Source organism: Myotis davidii, unplaced genomic scaffold (genome assembly GCF_000327345.1).
Source record: "Myotis davidii unplaced genomic scaffold, ASM32734v1 scaffold629, whole genome shotgun sequence".
NCBI classification, from domain to species: domain Eukaryota; kingdom Metazoa; phylum Chordata; class Mammalia; order Chiroptera; family Vespertilionidae; genus Myotis; species Myotis davidii.
Window position 1 is genome coordinate 1,111,224 of NW_006300210.1, and position 17,761 is coordinate 1,128,984.

Sequence of the window (17,761 nt, forward strand, 5' to 3'; positions counted from 1 at the left end):
CCTCACTGGTAGATAATTTTTTGCCATTTTGGAGATAAGTGGTTCTTGTTGGCCAGTAACTATTTTTACTGTGTTTTATGTTTAAATACAATGGGTTGTATGTTTGTATCTATCTTTCAATGCAGATAAATTAACCAATTCCCAGTTTTCTTTCAGGTAAATGTTGGAGATATAGTTATAATAAAAGGCAAAGAGTATATACCTGCTGACACTGTACTTCTCTCATCAAGGTAGAGATACCTACTGATGCTCAAACAGTGTAGAGGATGGTTTCTCTACTCTGCATTGACCTTGTGATTTCTCCAAGGAAATAAGGAATAAACGAAGAATTTTAAACCTCGCTAATGATTCTGAATTAAGCATTACAAATTTGATTGGACTTCAGTGACTCTTTCATGTTTGCTGTATAAAATAAATGATAGGCACCTGACTTTATCATTCAGAACTTATAATTATGGCTAAGAGTCTCCTCTTCCTCTGGATATGTCCAGATCCTTTTAATGTGGACTGCTGACTCTTGTCTGATTTCCTGTCATTTATTTTATATAATACTTGGATTGGGTTGTACTGATTTTATCTTGCAATCCTTGTTCATGACGAATTCCTTTATGATGCATTTGTATATCTCTCCAAAGTTACTTGATCTTTATGGTGCATTGGTACAAGAAAATGGATGATTTGTTTTTTTGTCATCATATCTTTTGAAATGCCATACTCTTCCAAGAAAAAATACAGTGTTTTGATCCTTTTCTAAAAATTCTTTCCATTACTGAATTTAGATGATTTTTGTTTCACTCATATTTAAGATAGTCATGAATTAGTATTCAGAACATATGGCAGTGTTACCCTTTAAAGAATGTGACTTTCAAATGGTTTTAGGTTTAAAAACTATAAAACTAGTCCTAACATAAAGTAAGAAAATAATGTTTTTAATCTTTTAGAGGTTGTTTATCATCATTTCCTTGGACAGTTTTATTTGTAAAATCCACATATAAATATGGACAGTGTCCTTTTTTTCAAAATCTGTTTAATCAGGTCATTATTGAAAGTGATTGGATATATGACAAATTAGTGAAATTTAAATGAGCAAGTAAGATATTTTTAGAAGTAAGTCTATAAGTAGTTGAAGTATATTTTCATATTTTTTAATTGGGAGCTCTGTGCCATTTCTTTATAGGTTTTGAAATTATGAGGTTTTTAAATCAACCTTTCTGTTTATAGTTTTCTTTACTTATTGTTTGAATAGGGTAGGTTTCTAAAACTGGAGTAGAGGGAATGGCCCACACAGGGCAGTGTGGGAATGAGTTTAACGGGGAGTCTATTGCCTTTGTCTCAGGTACTATAGGACCTCAGGTATTAAAGAGAGTTCTGCTTAGGAGGCAGAAAGCCAAGTGTCTTGGCTTGGTGATTTTGAACAAAACACTTACTCCTCAGGCCTTAATTTCATATCTTTTTAACTGAGGAAGATGAATTAATCAAACTCTCATATTCCTCAATTGTCCTTTTTGTTTAAATTGATAGCATTTCAGTAAGCTTTCAGCATGTCTGACCTACAGAATGATATGCCAAATAAAAGTTTGAGAAATGTAGTAGATGACTGACCATCTGAATGTTGTGTTTATATAATTAAGTTCAAAGTGATAGTAAAACATTTCATCAATTTATGTTATGATGTTTTCCTGATTAAACTTATCATAGAGACATTGTCATAGAGACAATAATATATGTGAACTATTAATTACAATGTTTAAATTTTGTATGCTCAAAAATATGAAGATAACTGACTATACTGCCCTGGCTTTATACTTAGCTCTAAGTTAAAAGATGTCCAAATATTTTTCATCTGCCCCTGTCTAATCCTAGAAATTCCCATAATGCTCTGTACTTGAATTTCTTAAACTTCAGAGCATTTTAAAAGGATTTATTTTCTAAACATTAAAAACATTTACTGGTGGCTATCAATATTGGCAAATCAAAATAGTTTCCTTTATCTTAATATAGCATCCACAGTGATTAACTTCCTCCAAAAATTAGTACTTTTAAAAAGATTACCTGATATTTCTGTCCAAGTGACAAAATACCACCTGTCTGTTTTTTCATGTTTTTTTTTTTTTTCCAAAAGGGTTTTTTAATTACTTGGCTCTTTTGAACCTACATGAGAGTTAAAAAGTAGGTGAAGTTTTGTCATCATTTAACAGAAAGAGGAATTTTGGCTTTATCTTGTTTTTAGCCATTTAACTTTAGCTAATGACAAGAGCACTGTTACACTACTTAATTCCTAGTCTAATATCTTCATTATATCATACTCTCTGCTATCAAAATAAGTACATGGTGATTTCCCCCTGCACCAGCAATAAACAGCAGTTCATAATTTAATTTCTAAATATTTTTAAATTATTAATTACTAGTAATATATCTTCTTTGAGGTAGTTTGAAATTAAAGAATAAACATGTTTGAAAGTAGTTTTATTGATTTTCATTTTGAAATAAAGAAACTGAAATTTTATCATATAACAAATAGATAAATGAGTTTAGAAAGTTTAAAATAGAGTAAAATAGCTCAGACTATTAATTTAAATCCAAACAGGTTCTGGGCATGTCTCCTTCATACTTTTGAGATTTTCCTCCCAGGTTCAAAGGATTACCCTCCAAAATAATGCATTACCCACACTTTATTAATTATTAAATAACTCAAAAGGCTGCAATTATGCCTTCTAATATCCTAAAATCCATGTCTTTGCAGTTCTGCATTAAAGTTGATAAGGTATTTATGTAATAATTTTGAAAATGTTTTGGAATAAGAAAATTTTAGTTTTTTTTTAGTGTATGTATAGAAGAAGAGCTAGTATAGTATACTCTGTTTTTCAAAAGTGGTTTCCTGAAAAGTAATTTCCACATCATTTCCTTTCTTCTAGGCTAGGAGTGGACACAGAGTAGATTGGCATGAGAGTGGGGAATTAGAGAAAGGAAAATCTTTAAGATAAAGTAGCTCTATGTATAGAAATATCTTTTTATTGGATATGATATATTTATGATTAAATGCTTAATAATCAGAAATTTTCACATTAAAAATTAAAAATTGAGCTTAAAAGCAAATATCTCCACCTTAAATAGTCCATGTTTTCTTGTACCTTTAGACCTGATCAAAATAAGTTTTGAAAAAATTGGCATTAGACATTTTATTAACATGTGTTATTTTCTATAATAATTTCAAACTTTCTGTCTCCTTTGTCCATTTGTTTGTTTGTTTTCTCTGTTATTTTTTTTTTCTCCATTTTAATTATTTTAAACTGGGACCTGTAGGTGGCAGTAGGGGAAATAGTGAAAGTGACCAATGGGGAACATCTCCCAGCAGATCTCATCAGCCTGTCCTCAAGGTTAGAGCGCTGAGTCCTACAGGATGTGTGCATGCGGATCCTCACCCTACACCAGAGAACAGTTACACCCAAAGATGATTGAGTTCTGTGTCTCCTCCTATAAAACACAGACTTTTTTCTACTTCTTGGTGATGGACATTTCACAGATGTTTTAAAGGCCTTGTTGAAAGCAATGTCGGCTGATGTTCATCCCTTCAGTAGGCAGATTCAGCTCCTATGAGGCATGCCAATAAAGCTAGATTTTCATTTCCTGTGCATCTTTCATATATGTTCATTTTTTTAACAACATGCCTAAATACTAAGGCTTAATTCAATGCCTCTCCAGGATGTTATTTTGGACAATGTTAACCTTTACATGAAACAAAGTCATTGAGAAATGTTTAAGATCATAAACATTTGTCTTACATCTGAAACTTTCTGTAAGTTCTAGAGAATCCCTTCAGCACACATGGCTGTTATTTGGACTTGGATAGGGTTTATGGAGGACTCCCTCCCTGCACAAAGCTCACTGTTGTACATTCTGTACCGCATGCTGCGGGATCAATTTTTATTCCATTTGTGACTAGTGAGAAAGTGCACGTTACTTTCAGCTGTCTATTGGTGTCTTGATTGTGATATGCATCTTGTTTCATTTTTCCACTTGCTAATCAAAAAGCCTGCTTTGCTTCTCTGACTGTAGTCTGTGTGTTGGATGTCATCACACTTTGCTGAGATATTTATTGCCTAGCATGATTTCTTCTCTGATATATCTTGCTGCCTTTTCGTAGCACTGTTAAGAACCGCTTCAGTAACAGCTCTCTTAAGGGATTAGTATGTTCTGAATTGGATGCATATTTAATTTGCCCCATTTCAAGTGGAAATCAGCCATTTAACTTTCTAATCTCCTCGCCAAGTAAAGTCCTAGAAAAGTTGCTTTTTGAAAAAAAAGTACATAAATGGAATTAGAATGTTATTCTCATTTTAATGTGAGAATAGTGTTGGATCTGTAAAGTAAAACTTTTTAATGCCTTTTTTACTGCCCTAATCTAGAATCAGCATTGTTCATTTAGCATGTGTTTGTCATCATGCTTATATATTTTCCAAAGATGTGGTTTATAATTTCATAAACCATTTCTGTTCCAAATATATACATAAGTAAATTACAAATTGAGAGCAATTGCCAGAGCCACATTATTATTGTGACAGTAATAAAACAACAGCAACTTTGAATAATTGATAGAATGAAAATTAAATGTTGAAAATTTTTCCAGTTGGGGGAAAGTATCAGCTTTTATGGGATTATAAAAAAGCCCATAGAGTAAATTGAAGAACATGAGAACATGCAAAGTTATTTTAAAGTCAATCTGTAAAATATTTTATAACCATATGGTTTAATAATTTTCACAAATCTTCAGGACACAAAACTAAGCTACATGCCCATTTTTGAAACTCAGAATAGTCTGTTTTGCACATACACACGTTAGAAGTTGATTAGAAAATTCCAGGTGATTGTAACTGATACATTTATTGCTTCCCAACTTTGAATACACATGCTCATTAGAGATTGCCTTCATATTTACTTATGTGATGTTCGCTAATTGGGCTTATATAATCGAGTGCTAATAAGACTGATTAACTTCAGAATGCTTTACCTTATATTTGAGAATCAGCTTATACATTTGGACAGCAAAATCACCTGTCTATAATTATTACACCAGGAAAGTTAGTATGTGAAGGGGCAGGGTATAGAAGGTTCAGGACACGGTGCTTGTGAAAAAAAAAAAAAAAAAAAAAAAAAAAGCTGGAGAACCTGCCCTCCCACCAGCCAGTGAACACCAAACTTCACTAACACACCCAGGAGGATCTTCTAGGTCAGGTCAAAGAGCAATAGGGCCAAATTGGCTGGTTTTAGTTTTATTTAGGTTGTGTTTTTTTTACTGTCACAAAAGTCTCTAAAACAACTTTAAGAAATAGAATAGGAGCAGAAAGCTACTTTCACTGCAAAATCTGTTCATACGGATTTTAAAAGTAGTTTTAAATTTTAAGTATTACAGTTTCTGTGACTCTATTCATCTTTCCTAAAAGGGTAGTAAATGCAAGTCTTTAGAAGCAGCAATCTGGAATTTTCTAATCAACCACTTGCCTGAACCAGTTTACATGTGGCCGTGAGCATGCATCTCACTTGATATTTTTTGAGCTAAAGTTAAATCTGGACAGAGAACGGCTTTACGTTTCAGATACAGTCTGTGTTGTATCTGTACGGATAAACACTCCAAGTATAATGTGACAGATTTAAGCATTCACTTTATCTTGAAGAACTGTACTGATCGTTGCCAGGAAATTGCTTTGGGATCCTTTGGCTGAAAAGCTGGTCCATGAGTTGTCATGCATGGGTTCTGCCTCGCAGCATTTTGCACTAAGAGTGGGAACCGGCAAGAAAGTAGGCAGCTAAAGCTTTGCTTAGAGCGAAAGGCTTCAGTGAGTCTGAGCAGTCAGTAAGTTTGTGTTATGCGTTTCTTCCCCCACTGAATCTTTTTCCTCTTCAATTCTAAACAACAGCGAGCCCCAGGCCATGTGCTACATTGAAACATCCAACTTAGATGGGGAAACAAACCTGAAAATTAGACAGGTAAGATCTAACACAGGTTTGTATCATGGTTGCTGTTTGATTACATGGACTCAGTAGCTTTACTTCTTACTGCCCCGAGTTGAAGTAATTCTGTCCAATTGTGTGTGTTTTCTCACTGAGCCCCTATGAAGAGGATTTAGAAATCAGTATCATTATATATTATGGAACACTCGGGTTTACTTGCCTGATTACATGTGGTCCTGTTTGTATAGATACTATTTTTAATATTTTATGTGATAGCCAACACTCTAATGATAATAAAAATAGTAGTAATTCTAATTGCTTGGATGTGTGTTAGCTTATTCCTTTTGCCTACTCACCTGACCCAAATTATGTAGCTTTACTCTATTGAAAAGACCATTTTCATTGCTGCTCTAATTGTCTCACTCATCCCAGGGAATAGTTTAGATTTGTTGACTTCTCACACCATCTCTAATAGAAAGCAACTGTAGGGTTCTTACCTTTAAAGTTGTAAAAGGGTCTTAAAAAATGTACAGTCATACACCATTTGAAAGACGGGGATGGTTTTGAGAAATGCATCCTACGGTGATTTCATCAGTGTGCGACATTCATAGAGCGCACTTACGCAGACCTAGATGGTTTAGCCTACGACACACCTAGGCCGTGTGGTGTAGTCAATTGCTTGTACACTACAAACCTGTACAGCATGGCACTGCACAAAACAACACGAGATTATAGCAAGCACACTGAGTGTCCGAGGCTGCTGCCAGCTTAACACACATCCAGTTTTATAGCATGCTTTTTTTGTAAGTAGAAAGAGTAGACTCTAAATCCTGATAAAAAAGATAGTATAGTAAGTACGTAAACCAGTAACATCATCATTACCAAGTCTTATGTACTATACATAATTGTATGTGAGCAATGCATTGCTCTGTGATATTACAGCAGCTATGATGCCAGTAGGCGATAGGATTTTTCAGCTCCATGATAATCTTCCAGAAACAGACATATATGCCGTCGCTCGTTGATCAAAACATGGTTAAGCTGCTCATGACTGTGTTCCCTCGGGTTCTCGGTGAATGGGGAGAAAGACACATGGGCGATTGGGGTGGGGGGAGGGGAAATCGGTCATCACAGAGCACCTGAGTCCAGAGGGTGACAGGAAGCAGGCCTGTTCGGTTCTAGACAGTTCTCCTGGGCCAGATGGAAGAACTGTTTTGGAGTTTTCCTTCTCAGTGAACAAAAAGAACAAACTATTCTCTTTGGGCATAGATTTTATTCATTTTTTCAGCCAAATTCTGAGATTCAGCAGAGATATTCATACTGTATTTATTTTTGGAAGCAGTGTCTTAAAAACTTATTTTAAAATATCTTTTCAGACTAGTTGATAGTCTCTTGAATATATTTTAGAACTTTCCAATAGATGCCCTATTCTTGTGCTAGAAACCTGTGTTCAAGTGGAGAGGAAGGTATCCCTTAATTATGAATCCACAAAGGGTATTTGTTGTCTGAGGGGCAGAATTGCTTATAAAATAGTGGTATCTCTTAGGTCATAGACCTTGACGGATTCAGAATTCCCCCTTCCCTCCCACATGCAATGTATTTTATATATTCTTTACTTATTGAAACATTTCTAAACAGGGCTTACCAGTAACAGCAGATATAAGAGACATTGACAGTTTGATGAGAATTTCTGGCAGAGTTGAGTGTGAAAGTCCAAACAGACATCTCTACGATTTTGTTGGAAACATAAGGCTTGATGGACATGGGTATGTAAAGTCGGTCTTCATAACAACACAGAATTCACTGTGTCACAGTGTGTTGCTAACCTGGGTACATACTTTCTTGTGCTCTCAGTCTGAGCACTTGAAACCTTTTTCTTCTACATCAATGAGCACTTCTACATTACTTGTACCTGGAATCCTTTTGTGAAAATGATGAGATCTGTGTATTTATCTTACCTTGTGTATTTTTTATTTATTTTAATTTTTTAAATATATATATCTTTTTTATTTCAGAGAGGAAGGGAGAGGCAGAGAGAGGTAGAAACATCAATGATGAGCGAGAATCATTGGTAGTCTGCCTCGTGCACACCCCACACAGGGGATTGAGACTATAACCCAGGCATGTGCCTTGACTGGCAATGGAACTGTCCAGTGACCTCCCAGTTCGTAGGTCGATGACGCTCAACCACTGAGCCACCTCTGCCTGGCACAAAGCTATTTTTCATTTAAAGAAAGGTGAGGGAGGGGGAACAGAGCTCCTTACCTAAACACTTCCAAACAACTCAGAACCCTAAATGGACTTAACTGAATCAGGAAAAGTCTTAACTAGGTTTGAAAATGAGCCTCTGCATTCCACAACATTGCCTCCTATTTTAGATTGTGAAACTGTAGGAAATGGTGGGATCGATGTTTAAGGAGAAGCCATGGAAATGCTCCCCTGCAGCTGTTCTCATGTAAGAAAATCCTTATGGGCAGAAAAATGACTTCTTTTCTAAAAATACAGTAAATACGAGAAGGGTTTTTTTAAAAAAGAGCCATTTTTTTTGGAACTCTGTAGTGGCTGTAGGACTCAAGTGTTTTAGAAAATGCCATTTCTAATGCCAACGTCCTCTGTCACAGCACTGTGCCCCTGGGAGCAGATCAGATCCTTCTTCGAGGCGCCCAGTTAAGAAATACGCAGTGGGTTCACGGCATAGTCGTCTACACTGGACATGACACGAAGCTGATGCAGGTGGGATTTTTACCTGTGCAGACCTCCTGGACCTAAATCTTTGGGAAATGTGCTGTTTGTAGCCTTTGGTGCAGGAGTCCCACGCGTACTAGACCATCTGTCACAGATCCCTGAGCCCCACTTTCTACATCCAGAATCTCGTGCTTGGGTGAGTGGGCAGTCTGTGGTTCACTGCACACACCACGCCAGAGAGTTTCCCCAGAGACCACCCGCCCTTGAACGCTCAGCGATCTTACGTATTGGTTCCATCGGCAGCATTTACTAACTGTTGAAGTGCTATGTGCAAGTTGTCTGCGTAATGATGAGTGCTGGGCATTGAAGTATTTGCCTTATAATTCTATTTGAATACAGTGATCAAATTTTAGGACTTATTTTCATAAAATTAGAAGAAAAACGTGAAATAAATGTTGACCGTTGTTTCGTAGCATTTTTATGGTAGGCCATTTTTTATCAACCTTCATCCTAGCCATCTATATATATAAAGCAGTAATATGCAAATTAGCCAGGCATCATGACTGGCTCAGAAGGAGGCTGCATCACGACCCCTCAGGAGGAGCTGCATGCGCAGATGGGCAGGAGGGGACTGTGTGCCGCCCCCAGCCCCAGCAGACACACACCAGGGGTGGGGGCGTGCTCCGAGCAGCCAGGGCACGGCTCAGAGCATGCCCCCGGTGGGTGGTGGCAGTGGCTAGAGTGAAGCAGCACCAGTCCCAGATGCCTGGCAGCAGCCTGAGCAAAGCAGCCTGGGTCCTGGGTGCTGGAGGGAAGCCGTTGCTGGCAGCCAGGGGAAGGAAGGCCTATTCTTGCACGAATCTTCATGCATTGGGCCTCTAGTTTGTAATGTTTACTAGTACACATGCCTGTGGATGCTCCTTCTATACATTTAATATCATCAGTGTCCAGCGTTTACGCAGATGGGTGTGGGAAGCCCTGTTTTAAGATACTACATGAAAGTCTGCTCTGAGGGCTGATTGATAACTTGCTACATTGTAAAGGCATGCAACTAGAATCACCAGACAAGTAGAACTGCTATTAAGGATTTCATCCCTAATTATTCTATAGATTCTGTAAGTCATTTCATATTGGTTATGACATTTAATTTTCTGTCCTGTGAATGCCTTCTTTGTTAGCACAAATCTAGCATAATCATTTTTTATCATTAAATACATATGAGGAAACCTGTCTATTATTCTCTACACCCAGGAGTGCTTAGATAGTTGCTGTGTCCAGTAAAAATAGTTTCTCAGTGCCACCAAAATCTGGAAACCAGTGATCCTTTAATTATTGCTTTCAGACTTTGGAATTTCCAAGTCTCTGGCTGTGGGTTTATAGGTCAACTTCTCTGCCTCTCTTCCTAAGCAGAGATGCTAAGCTTGATACTTCTTGTCTACCCTGTTTGCTTAAGTAGCCAGGTAAACCATTGTTCATCTTGTCTGCCACAGTACAAGTGCTGTGTTTACAAAAGGAATGTTACTTCTTTCTCCTATTGTTTTTACATGGGATTTGTGCACTGGTGGGAGCGTGGCCTGCAGGGATCAGCCCGTTGTGGGAGCGCCGCTCATCCCGGTCAGCCAAGCAGCGCTCCCACTATGAGAGCTCACTGACCACCAGCTCCTGCATTGAGCGTCTGCCCCCTGGTGGTCAGTGCACATCATAGCAACTGGTCAAGCGGTTGTTCCACCGTTTGGTCGCTGGGCTTTTATTACATAGGATATCATAGAAAAAGGCTTAGGTGACATAGCGGCCCTTAGAAAAAGAGGCAGTTAACCTTTGACAGCTTATTACATCTGTGATTATTATCTGTATAATGTTCAGGCACCTGCCCATGTCTGGATTTTGAGTTTAATGAGGACTTAGTCATCCCCATCAAAATACTAGATACTTATTACTAAATCGTTGTACACATTTCTTATTACTCATCTTGTGTCTTTTTACAGAATTCAACAAGTCCACCACTTAAACTCTCAAATGTGGAACGAATTACAAATGTGCAAATTTTGATTCTGTTTTGTATCTTAATTGCCATGTCCCTTATCTGTTCTGTGGGCTCCGCCATTTGGAATCGACGGCATTCTGGAAAGGACTGGTATCTCAACCTCAACTGTAAGCATTGAAGTGCTGAACACGTTCTCTTTCATTAAAACATGTGCAGGTATTTGTTTCACAGCTGTTCTTGGGATCTCCTATTATTTCTGAAAGGAGAACATTGTGACCACGGTAACTGGGCATTTAGTCTTTACTTTTCAATGTAATTTTCAGTAAAAGTAAAATGTTAGCGTCTCTAAAATTCCAGAATCCTTAAAAATAAAACGAGCACTTCACAGTAATATAAAATGTGATTTTATTCATGTTATTTTCATTAATGTTATTCGTTTGTTTTAAAATATTTTAATACAGGTAGTTAGATGGCTGTCTGGTAAAGAAAGCAGACTGAGTATATTTAAAGCAGCAAAAGTAGTTTACATGTTTTTAACATGTTTAAATTGAATGTATTTTTGCTTGAACTCCTGAGGCAGTGAGTTCTGTGTGTTTGGTCACCTTGTCTTAGGGCAAATGCTGTTAGTTTCCTTTATCCCTCTATTATGGGATTAAAGCACCCCCCCTAAGTATTTCTGGAAAGTAAATTATCTTAATTGCCACTTGATAGTTTGGGAGGAACACTGTGTTGATAACATATCCTTATTCTCAAAAACATTCTTCAAGATGGAAGAGCATTACTTGTGTATGTAATGATGAGCCCTTAACCAACAAATACTTAATTTTCAAAAGTGTGAAGACATTCTAAGAAAATCTTACAGCAAAATTGATTTTTTTCAATTATATTTTTATTATATTGATTTAGCAGCTATCAATATATAGCTGCTATTCCAAGTGGGCTTTGCAGCTATTCCAAGTGGGCTTTTTTTTTTACAGTCATTGATTTACTATTTCAACTTTAAAACCATTACAACTACCATCAATTTGTTTCTTTGTGTACATTACAGTGTATCTGGGATTACTGTTTTATTTTCATCATTGAAGATGGAGATTTTAATTTACCTAGAGCTGAATTTATCTAGGATCCTGCCCTACCATTGTTTTTGCTATCTGGGTTAGTTTTGCTGGCGCTGTTTTGTTTGTTTGCTTTTAAGGCATGCTTTAAATTGGAAACGCTTTTCCAAAATTTATGTAAAAGTGGTTCTGCCCAGTTAAGATTTTTCATTTATAAGCCCTCAGTCCTGTCCCTGATATCTCTAAACTTTGTGTTTGGAGCAGAATTTGAAATGCTTGACAGTACTTTCACTTTTTAATGTCATTATGCAGGTCTTAATGGGATTAATTAGCATATTGAACACAAGTAATGCTCTTCCATCTTGAAGAATGTTTTTGAGAATAAGGATATGTTATCAACACAGTGTTCCTCCCAAACTATCAAGATATGCTATACTTTATGAAAAACTTAGTTATGCTTGAAGTTCTGGTCAAAATAACAAATATAAAACTATAAATGTTTTTCTTCCCACCTTCCCCAACAGATGGTGGTGCTAATAATTTTGGGCTGAATTTCCTGACCTTCATCATCCTTTTCAACAATCTCATTCCCATCAGCTTATTGGTTACATTAGAAGTGGTGAAATTTACCCAGGCATACTTCATCAATTGGGTAAATATGAATTATTATGGTTCCTTATCACTCAAAACATATTTTTTCCCTGATAGGATCTTTTGATTTCTTTGGAGGGAAAAAAAAAATCTTAATTATACCTTACCTTTTGTTGACTATAAGATAATATTTCAAAATATTTTAAAGCCTAATACAATTATAATAAATTCATTTGACGTGTGAAAATCAGTAACAAAATCTCTCATCACAATATCACTCAAATTTATGGACATCTAGAGAAAGCAGGTCTCTAGTTCAAGAAACCTATTTTGCATTAGATAGTGGTCTTAGAGGAAAGGAGAACCGGGGGGCGAGGGTGAGGGGTGGAGTTAAAATATTCTAGTTCTACAATTTACTAGCTGTGTGAGCTTTGGCAAGCCACTCGACTTCTTTGAGTTGTATTTCCTTGGACACTCACAGAGGAATGATAAATGGAACTTACCTGCATCTCCCAGTGGTTCTGTAAATCAAAGAAATTTCACAACATAGCAGACAGCTTTGTAAACAATGGAGCACTATAAAAATAATACTGTATGCACTTCTTGTAGCAACCAGGGTTCCTGCCATGTTTTACACATGTATAGAGTTTATGTTACCACACTGTAAACAATTTCAGCTGCACTTGAATTCTTCCTCTTTTTTTTTTTTTCTTAAATATTGTTTTAAGTCTTGGGAAAATGTGCTGGACATCTGTTTCCTAAATGGTTTGTTTATAAAATATGTTGCTCTTCCTCTGTTTTATTTTTACCAAAGTTAAAATTAATGAATTTATGTAAATTAAATTAATATCCAGGCCTGGCCAGCCTGAAAGTTTAATTTTTCTTTTATTTTGAGAAATTGTGGTATTATCTTTTGTTTCCTTTTAAATCACTTTAAAGTCTTTCCACCTGAACAGTATTAGGATTTTTAAAAATATAACTGATGCTGCTTTTGTAACTGCTCATTATCTTCCCATGGTAAATGATCCACCTCAGCTGTCAGTCTCTTAATTTATTGGTAAAAGATTCATATAATTTAGAAATCTAAGATGAGCTGCACGCATAGCTCATTTCACGCAGGAGATACATAATTGAAAAATCCTGTAATAAAATTTGTATAAATACATTTAAAACTTATTGAAGGTTTTCCACTTATAATCAGAAGTAATAACGTGACTCGTTGTGAACATCAAATAACTAGTCAATTCCTTTGCTATTCTATTTGGATTTTCAAAAATAACATTTGCTTGAAATAATTACATAATTTTAGTGGTGTGTGACCCCAGCAGCCCTTTCAACCACCTTTCTGATACACAGAGAGTTCTTAACTTTCCTTACCGGAGAGATCTCATCTCTTTCCAGGCAGCTTATTCTTTGTGTGGAAATAAGATTAGTAACTGCCTCCTTTTGATCCTGGTTCTGCCCAGCAGATCTTTCATGAAAATTGTTTCATCTTGTTTCCTTGTAAAACATTTGAAATTGACTGTCATGCCAATTCTGTTATCAGATCCCCTCTCCCCGTTAAATGTTCTTCATCTCCTTCGCTGCTTCATTTCACTTGATTTCCAACTTCATCCCCATTCCAGTCACTCCTCTCCAAACATTGCCCCATTGTTTCATTTCCCTCTTCAAGTGTGGCACGTACAACTCAACAACCTATTCCAGAAATGACATTGAGCAGTCTGAAATCAGGTATGGAAGAGGTCAGAGTTAGCCTTTTCATTTGACATGTGAAAATCAGTCAGCTCTGATCATTAAAACATTCTGCTCTAGGAAATATTAATTTTTATGGGATTAGGAGTCAAACCTCATAATTCTAGGCGCAAAGCAAGAATAAATTGGTATGAAAACTATACATTTCTTTTTGGGTTTTGAGAATGCACTCATTTGCTTTCAAGTACATACAGTGTAAGAAACTTAGCCAAGAAGGTACAACCGATAGCATCCGCATTTACATTGTGTCAGACACCGAAGGAAGCTCTTTATGTACATTACCTTTTCTAATCTTTACAGTCAGTCTGCTATCCAGAGACATGCTCTACCCATCACATTGCTCTGCCTTTACTGTGGAATATAATATTCTAGACTGAGTACTGTTCAGGGAAGTCAACGGGGATGGCAAAAGCTGAGAGTGATTATGTACATAGCTTGCCAGTTAAAATAAAATTTCACTCAGTGTCTTATGATTAGTTGTATTCACGGATTTATTTTATTTTTAAAAAGGACCTCGACATGCACTATGAGCCCACAGACACTGCTGCTATGGCTCGGACATCTAACCTGAATGAGGAACTCGGCCAGGTAAATGGAATTTCTCATTTATGTGTTGACATGGAAGTCAGATTCGCTGTAATTTCTGCCGTATGTGGCAACTTCATATGAATTGACAGCTCCTAATGTTCTATTACTTGAATAATCAGCATAAGTACATGTTAGTACATAACCATTAATTTTCATTTTTAGTAAATGAAGTTGTAAAAACATTTAAAGCATATTTTGCTCTCAAATGAGGTATTGTTCTGAGAGATGTCCTTCAGTATATAATCTGACTAGTGGCAAAGTATTGGCAGTTTTTGAGTTATAAACTCTGTTTAAAAATTGTTCATAGCTTTTGACCAGAAGGGAAGAAAAAGTTAAATTCATCAATGAAGTTATGTAAGTTGAACAACAGGAATAGTGCTGGGGGCCAGCCCCAGCGGTCCAGGGGTTCCCAAAGGTGTGGACGGAGTCGGCGAAGAATGTTTTACACGGAGACAGCGTTCATAGCTCTCTAGCTCTCCTTAGTCTCTGTGGAGCTTCCCTGTGCCTGGCGGAGGCCACAGAGAGAGATCCCAAGGCAAGCTGAGCCTTTATTTTATAGTCAGAGGTAAACAAGGCAGTGGTTACCAAAGTTACACTGTTCTTGTGGGTTTCACTTGTTTACACCATGGTTATACTTCCTGCACTTCCTCAGCCCATTAGCTTCCCAGATAAGATCTAGGGAGTGTTATAAGGTCAAGCCTAATTATGCTAAGAGGACTGTGCCCTCTAAGCTGGGAATTGTTTGTGACTTTGCCCACAGGTCAGTCCAAGGCTTACCCCTTTATCAGCTCCCTACAGAATAGTAGTCAAACAGGAATTTTATATTTACAATTCATACAGTATTCATACATGTGTATATTTGTAATCCATTTATTCAAACAAGGTGGGGCAAAAGTAAGTTTATAGTTGTGAATACACGAAATAGTTTATTCTTACATAATTATTTATTCATTATTATATTGTTTTCCATATAAACAACTATAAATCCACTTTTGCCCCACCCTTTACTGGCTAAGAAAAGATTCTTCTTTTTTTTGTGCCCTTGCCAGTTGCTAACTCTGACTTTTCAAACAGCATTTAGACCAGAATTAGCCTTTTCCTTACCAGTTCAGATGTTGTATGAAGTTCATTGCAGAAGCTATTGCCTGCTCTGCGATTATGTAGAGAAATGCTGGTAGATGTTTTAGTGCCCCATAAAAGTTAAGTAACAGTAAATGCACTTTCTGGTGGAAATTCATACCATATTGAGGCAGATTGGTATATGACTGTAGTTTCTCTAATACCTTGATAGTCAAAGAGGAAATGGTTTACTGTTCAAATACTAAACAAATATAGTTGAACATATTCCTTTATATGCTGAAAGAAGTCAATTACTAGCATTCCATTGTGCCCCTACAATATAACAAAATTGATAAAAAGAATAATTTAAGATTTTTCCCCCCTCTGTAGGAGACTGGCATAAAAAGACTTCTGAAATTTAAGTGAGACATTTTAAACTTTTTTTTAGGTAAAATACATCTTTTCTGACAAAACTGGAACTCTGACGTGCAATGTAATGCAGTTTAAGAAGTGCACCATAGCTGGAGTTGCTTATGGGTAAGTTTTTTCTCTTTAAATAGAATATGAAATACAATTTAACTAGTGCTAGCAATTTGGTACATTTTGAGAGTTCTTTTAGTGGAGATTTTTTTAAATCTGGAAAGCAGCTGTTTTACTTTCCACATATATGTATGTGTTGTGTTTTATGTTTAGGCGTTGTCTTTCATTTAGAGGCACCTCTGAGGGGAGGCTGCCCAGTGACATTTCAGTGTTTAGAGCTACTCAAGGTCTCTACCTGGTACCGACACCCCTCCCTCTGCGTTGTCATTAAGTTAGAGTACAGCTGGCGTGTGGTAGGAGCATGCAGTCTGGCTTTGGGCACTTTTCAAGTTAAAACATTATTCTTGTTTCTCTGATAACTTATCCTTTTGATTTGCTTTTTTCTTTTATCATCTCTCCTCTTTGCAGTCACAGAACAATTGACATTTCTGGTGATGGGAAGGAAGTAGGGACATGAACCTCTTAAATCCAGGGAAAATTAATGAGTATTGTCAAAAACTTTTATCAGGCTATTAATGTCTCTTGGCATGTGCTGTTGAACACTCATTTTTTCTCATATCCAGGTATGCCTACCTGAACTGTTCAAAAGCCTTCCTTTTTTTTTTTAATATGGCTTTTTAAAATTGAATTTTAGAGAGAGGGGAAGAGAGAGAAAAACATTAATGGCTGCCTCCTGCATGTCCCTTCTAGGGATCAAGCCCACAACCTGGGCATGTGCTCTGACCAGGAATCAAGTCAGCGACCTTTCGGGTGCATGGAACGACACCCAACCAACTGAGCCATGCCAGCCATGGCAAAGAACCTTCTCTTTTAAATACTTTATAGGGTAAAGTGAGAAATTAATTTTTACATTCCCTAAAAAGACATGATCAAAAAGTGAAACACCATCCTGGTTGATAGAATTGGCCTGTTACCAAATTTTCCAACCTTTATCCACAAGTGAGACTGGTAATCTCAATCCCTTAAACATACAAGCAAGGTGCTTGCTTTTGGGTTGTCTGCCATGCGCCCCACTCTTCCCCACTCGCACTCTGTCTCCAGACACTAAGCAAATATAAAAATAGTGTGTTGAATTTTGAAAATGCCTTAGTTAAAATTATAAGTAAACTAGAGGCCAGGTGCATGAAATTTGTGCCCTGGAGCGGGGGCGGTTTATCCCTCAGTCTGGCCTGAGCCCTCTCGCAGTCTGGGACCTCTCGCTCCTTACCGCCCACCTGCTTGCTGCTCCTTAGCACTGCTGTGGAGGCGGGAGAGGCTCCTGCCACCACCACTGCGCTCGCCAGCTCTGAGCCCAGCTTCTGGCTGAGTGGCAGTCCCCCTGTGGGAGCGCGCTGACCACCAGGGAGCAGCTCCTGTGTTAAGTGTCTGCCCCCGATAGTCAGTGCGCATCATAGTGACCGGTCGTTCTGGTCCTTCAACCATAACGGTCGCTTAGGCTTTTATTATATAGATAACCATTGGGTAAAAAAAAATTCTAAGCGCATATCGTTACTCCCATACATGCACAGGGTCCAAAAACAGAAGTAGATGGAAGCAGATGTCTTTGTTCTTTGGGTCA

General features: G+C 37.2%; 1 protein-coding gene across 1 annotated transcript in view; it reads left to right on the forward strand.

Moving 5' to 3' along the window:
• ATP8A1 (ATPase, aminophospholipid transporter (APLT), class I, type 8A, member 1) overlaps positions 1-17,761 on the forward strand; it is a 179,198-nt gene that overhangs the window by 27,922 nt on the left and 133,515 nt on the right. The window contains exons 7-14 of the mRNA XM_006776615.2: positions 3,304-3,377; positions 5,916-5,985; positions 7,588-7,715; positions 8,571-8,682; positions 10,620-10,785; positions 12,198-12,325; positions 14,527-14,604; positions 16,112-16,200. Coding sequence (XP_006776678.1) covers positions 3,304-3,377; positions 5,916-5,985; positions 7,588-7,715; positions 8,571-8,682; positions 10,620-10,785; positions 12,198-12,325; positions 14,527-14,604; positions 16,112-16,200 — 845 coding nt within the window. The remainder of the gene's footprint in view (positions 1-3,303; positions 3,378-5,915; positions 5,986-7,587; positions 7,716-8,570; positions 8,683-10,619; positions 10,786-12,197; positions 12,326-14,526; positions 14,605-16,111; positions 16,201-17,761) is intronic.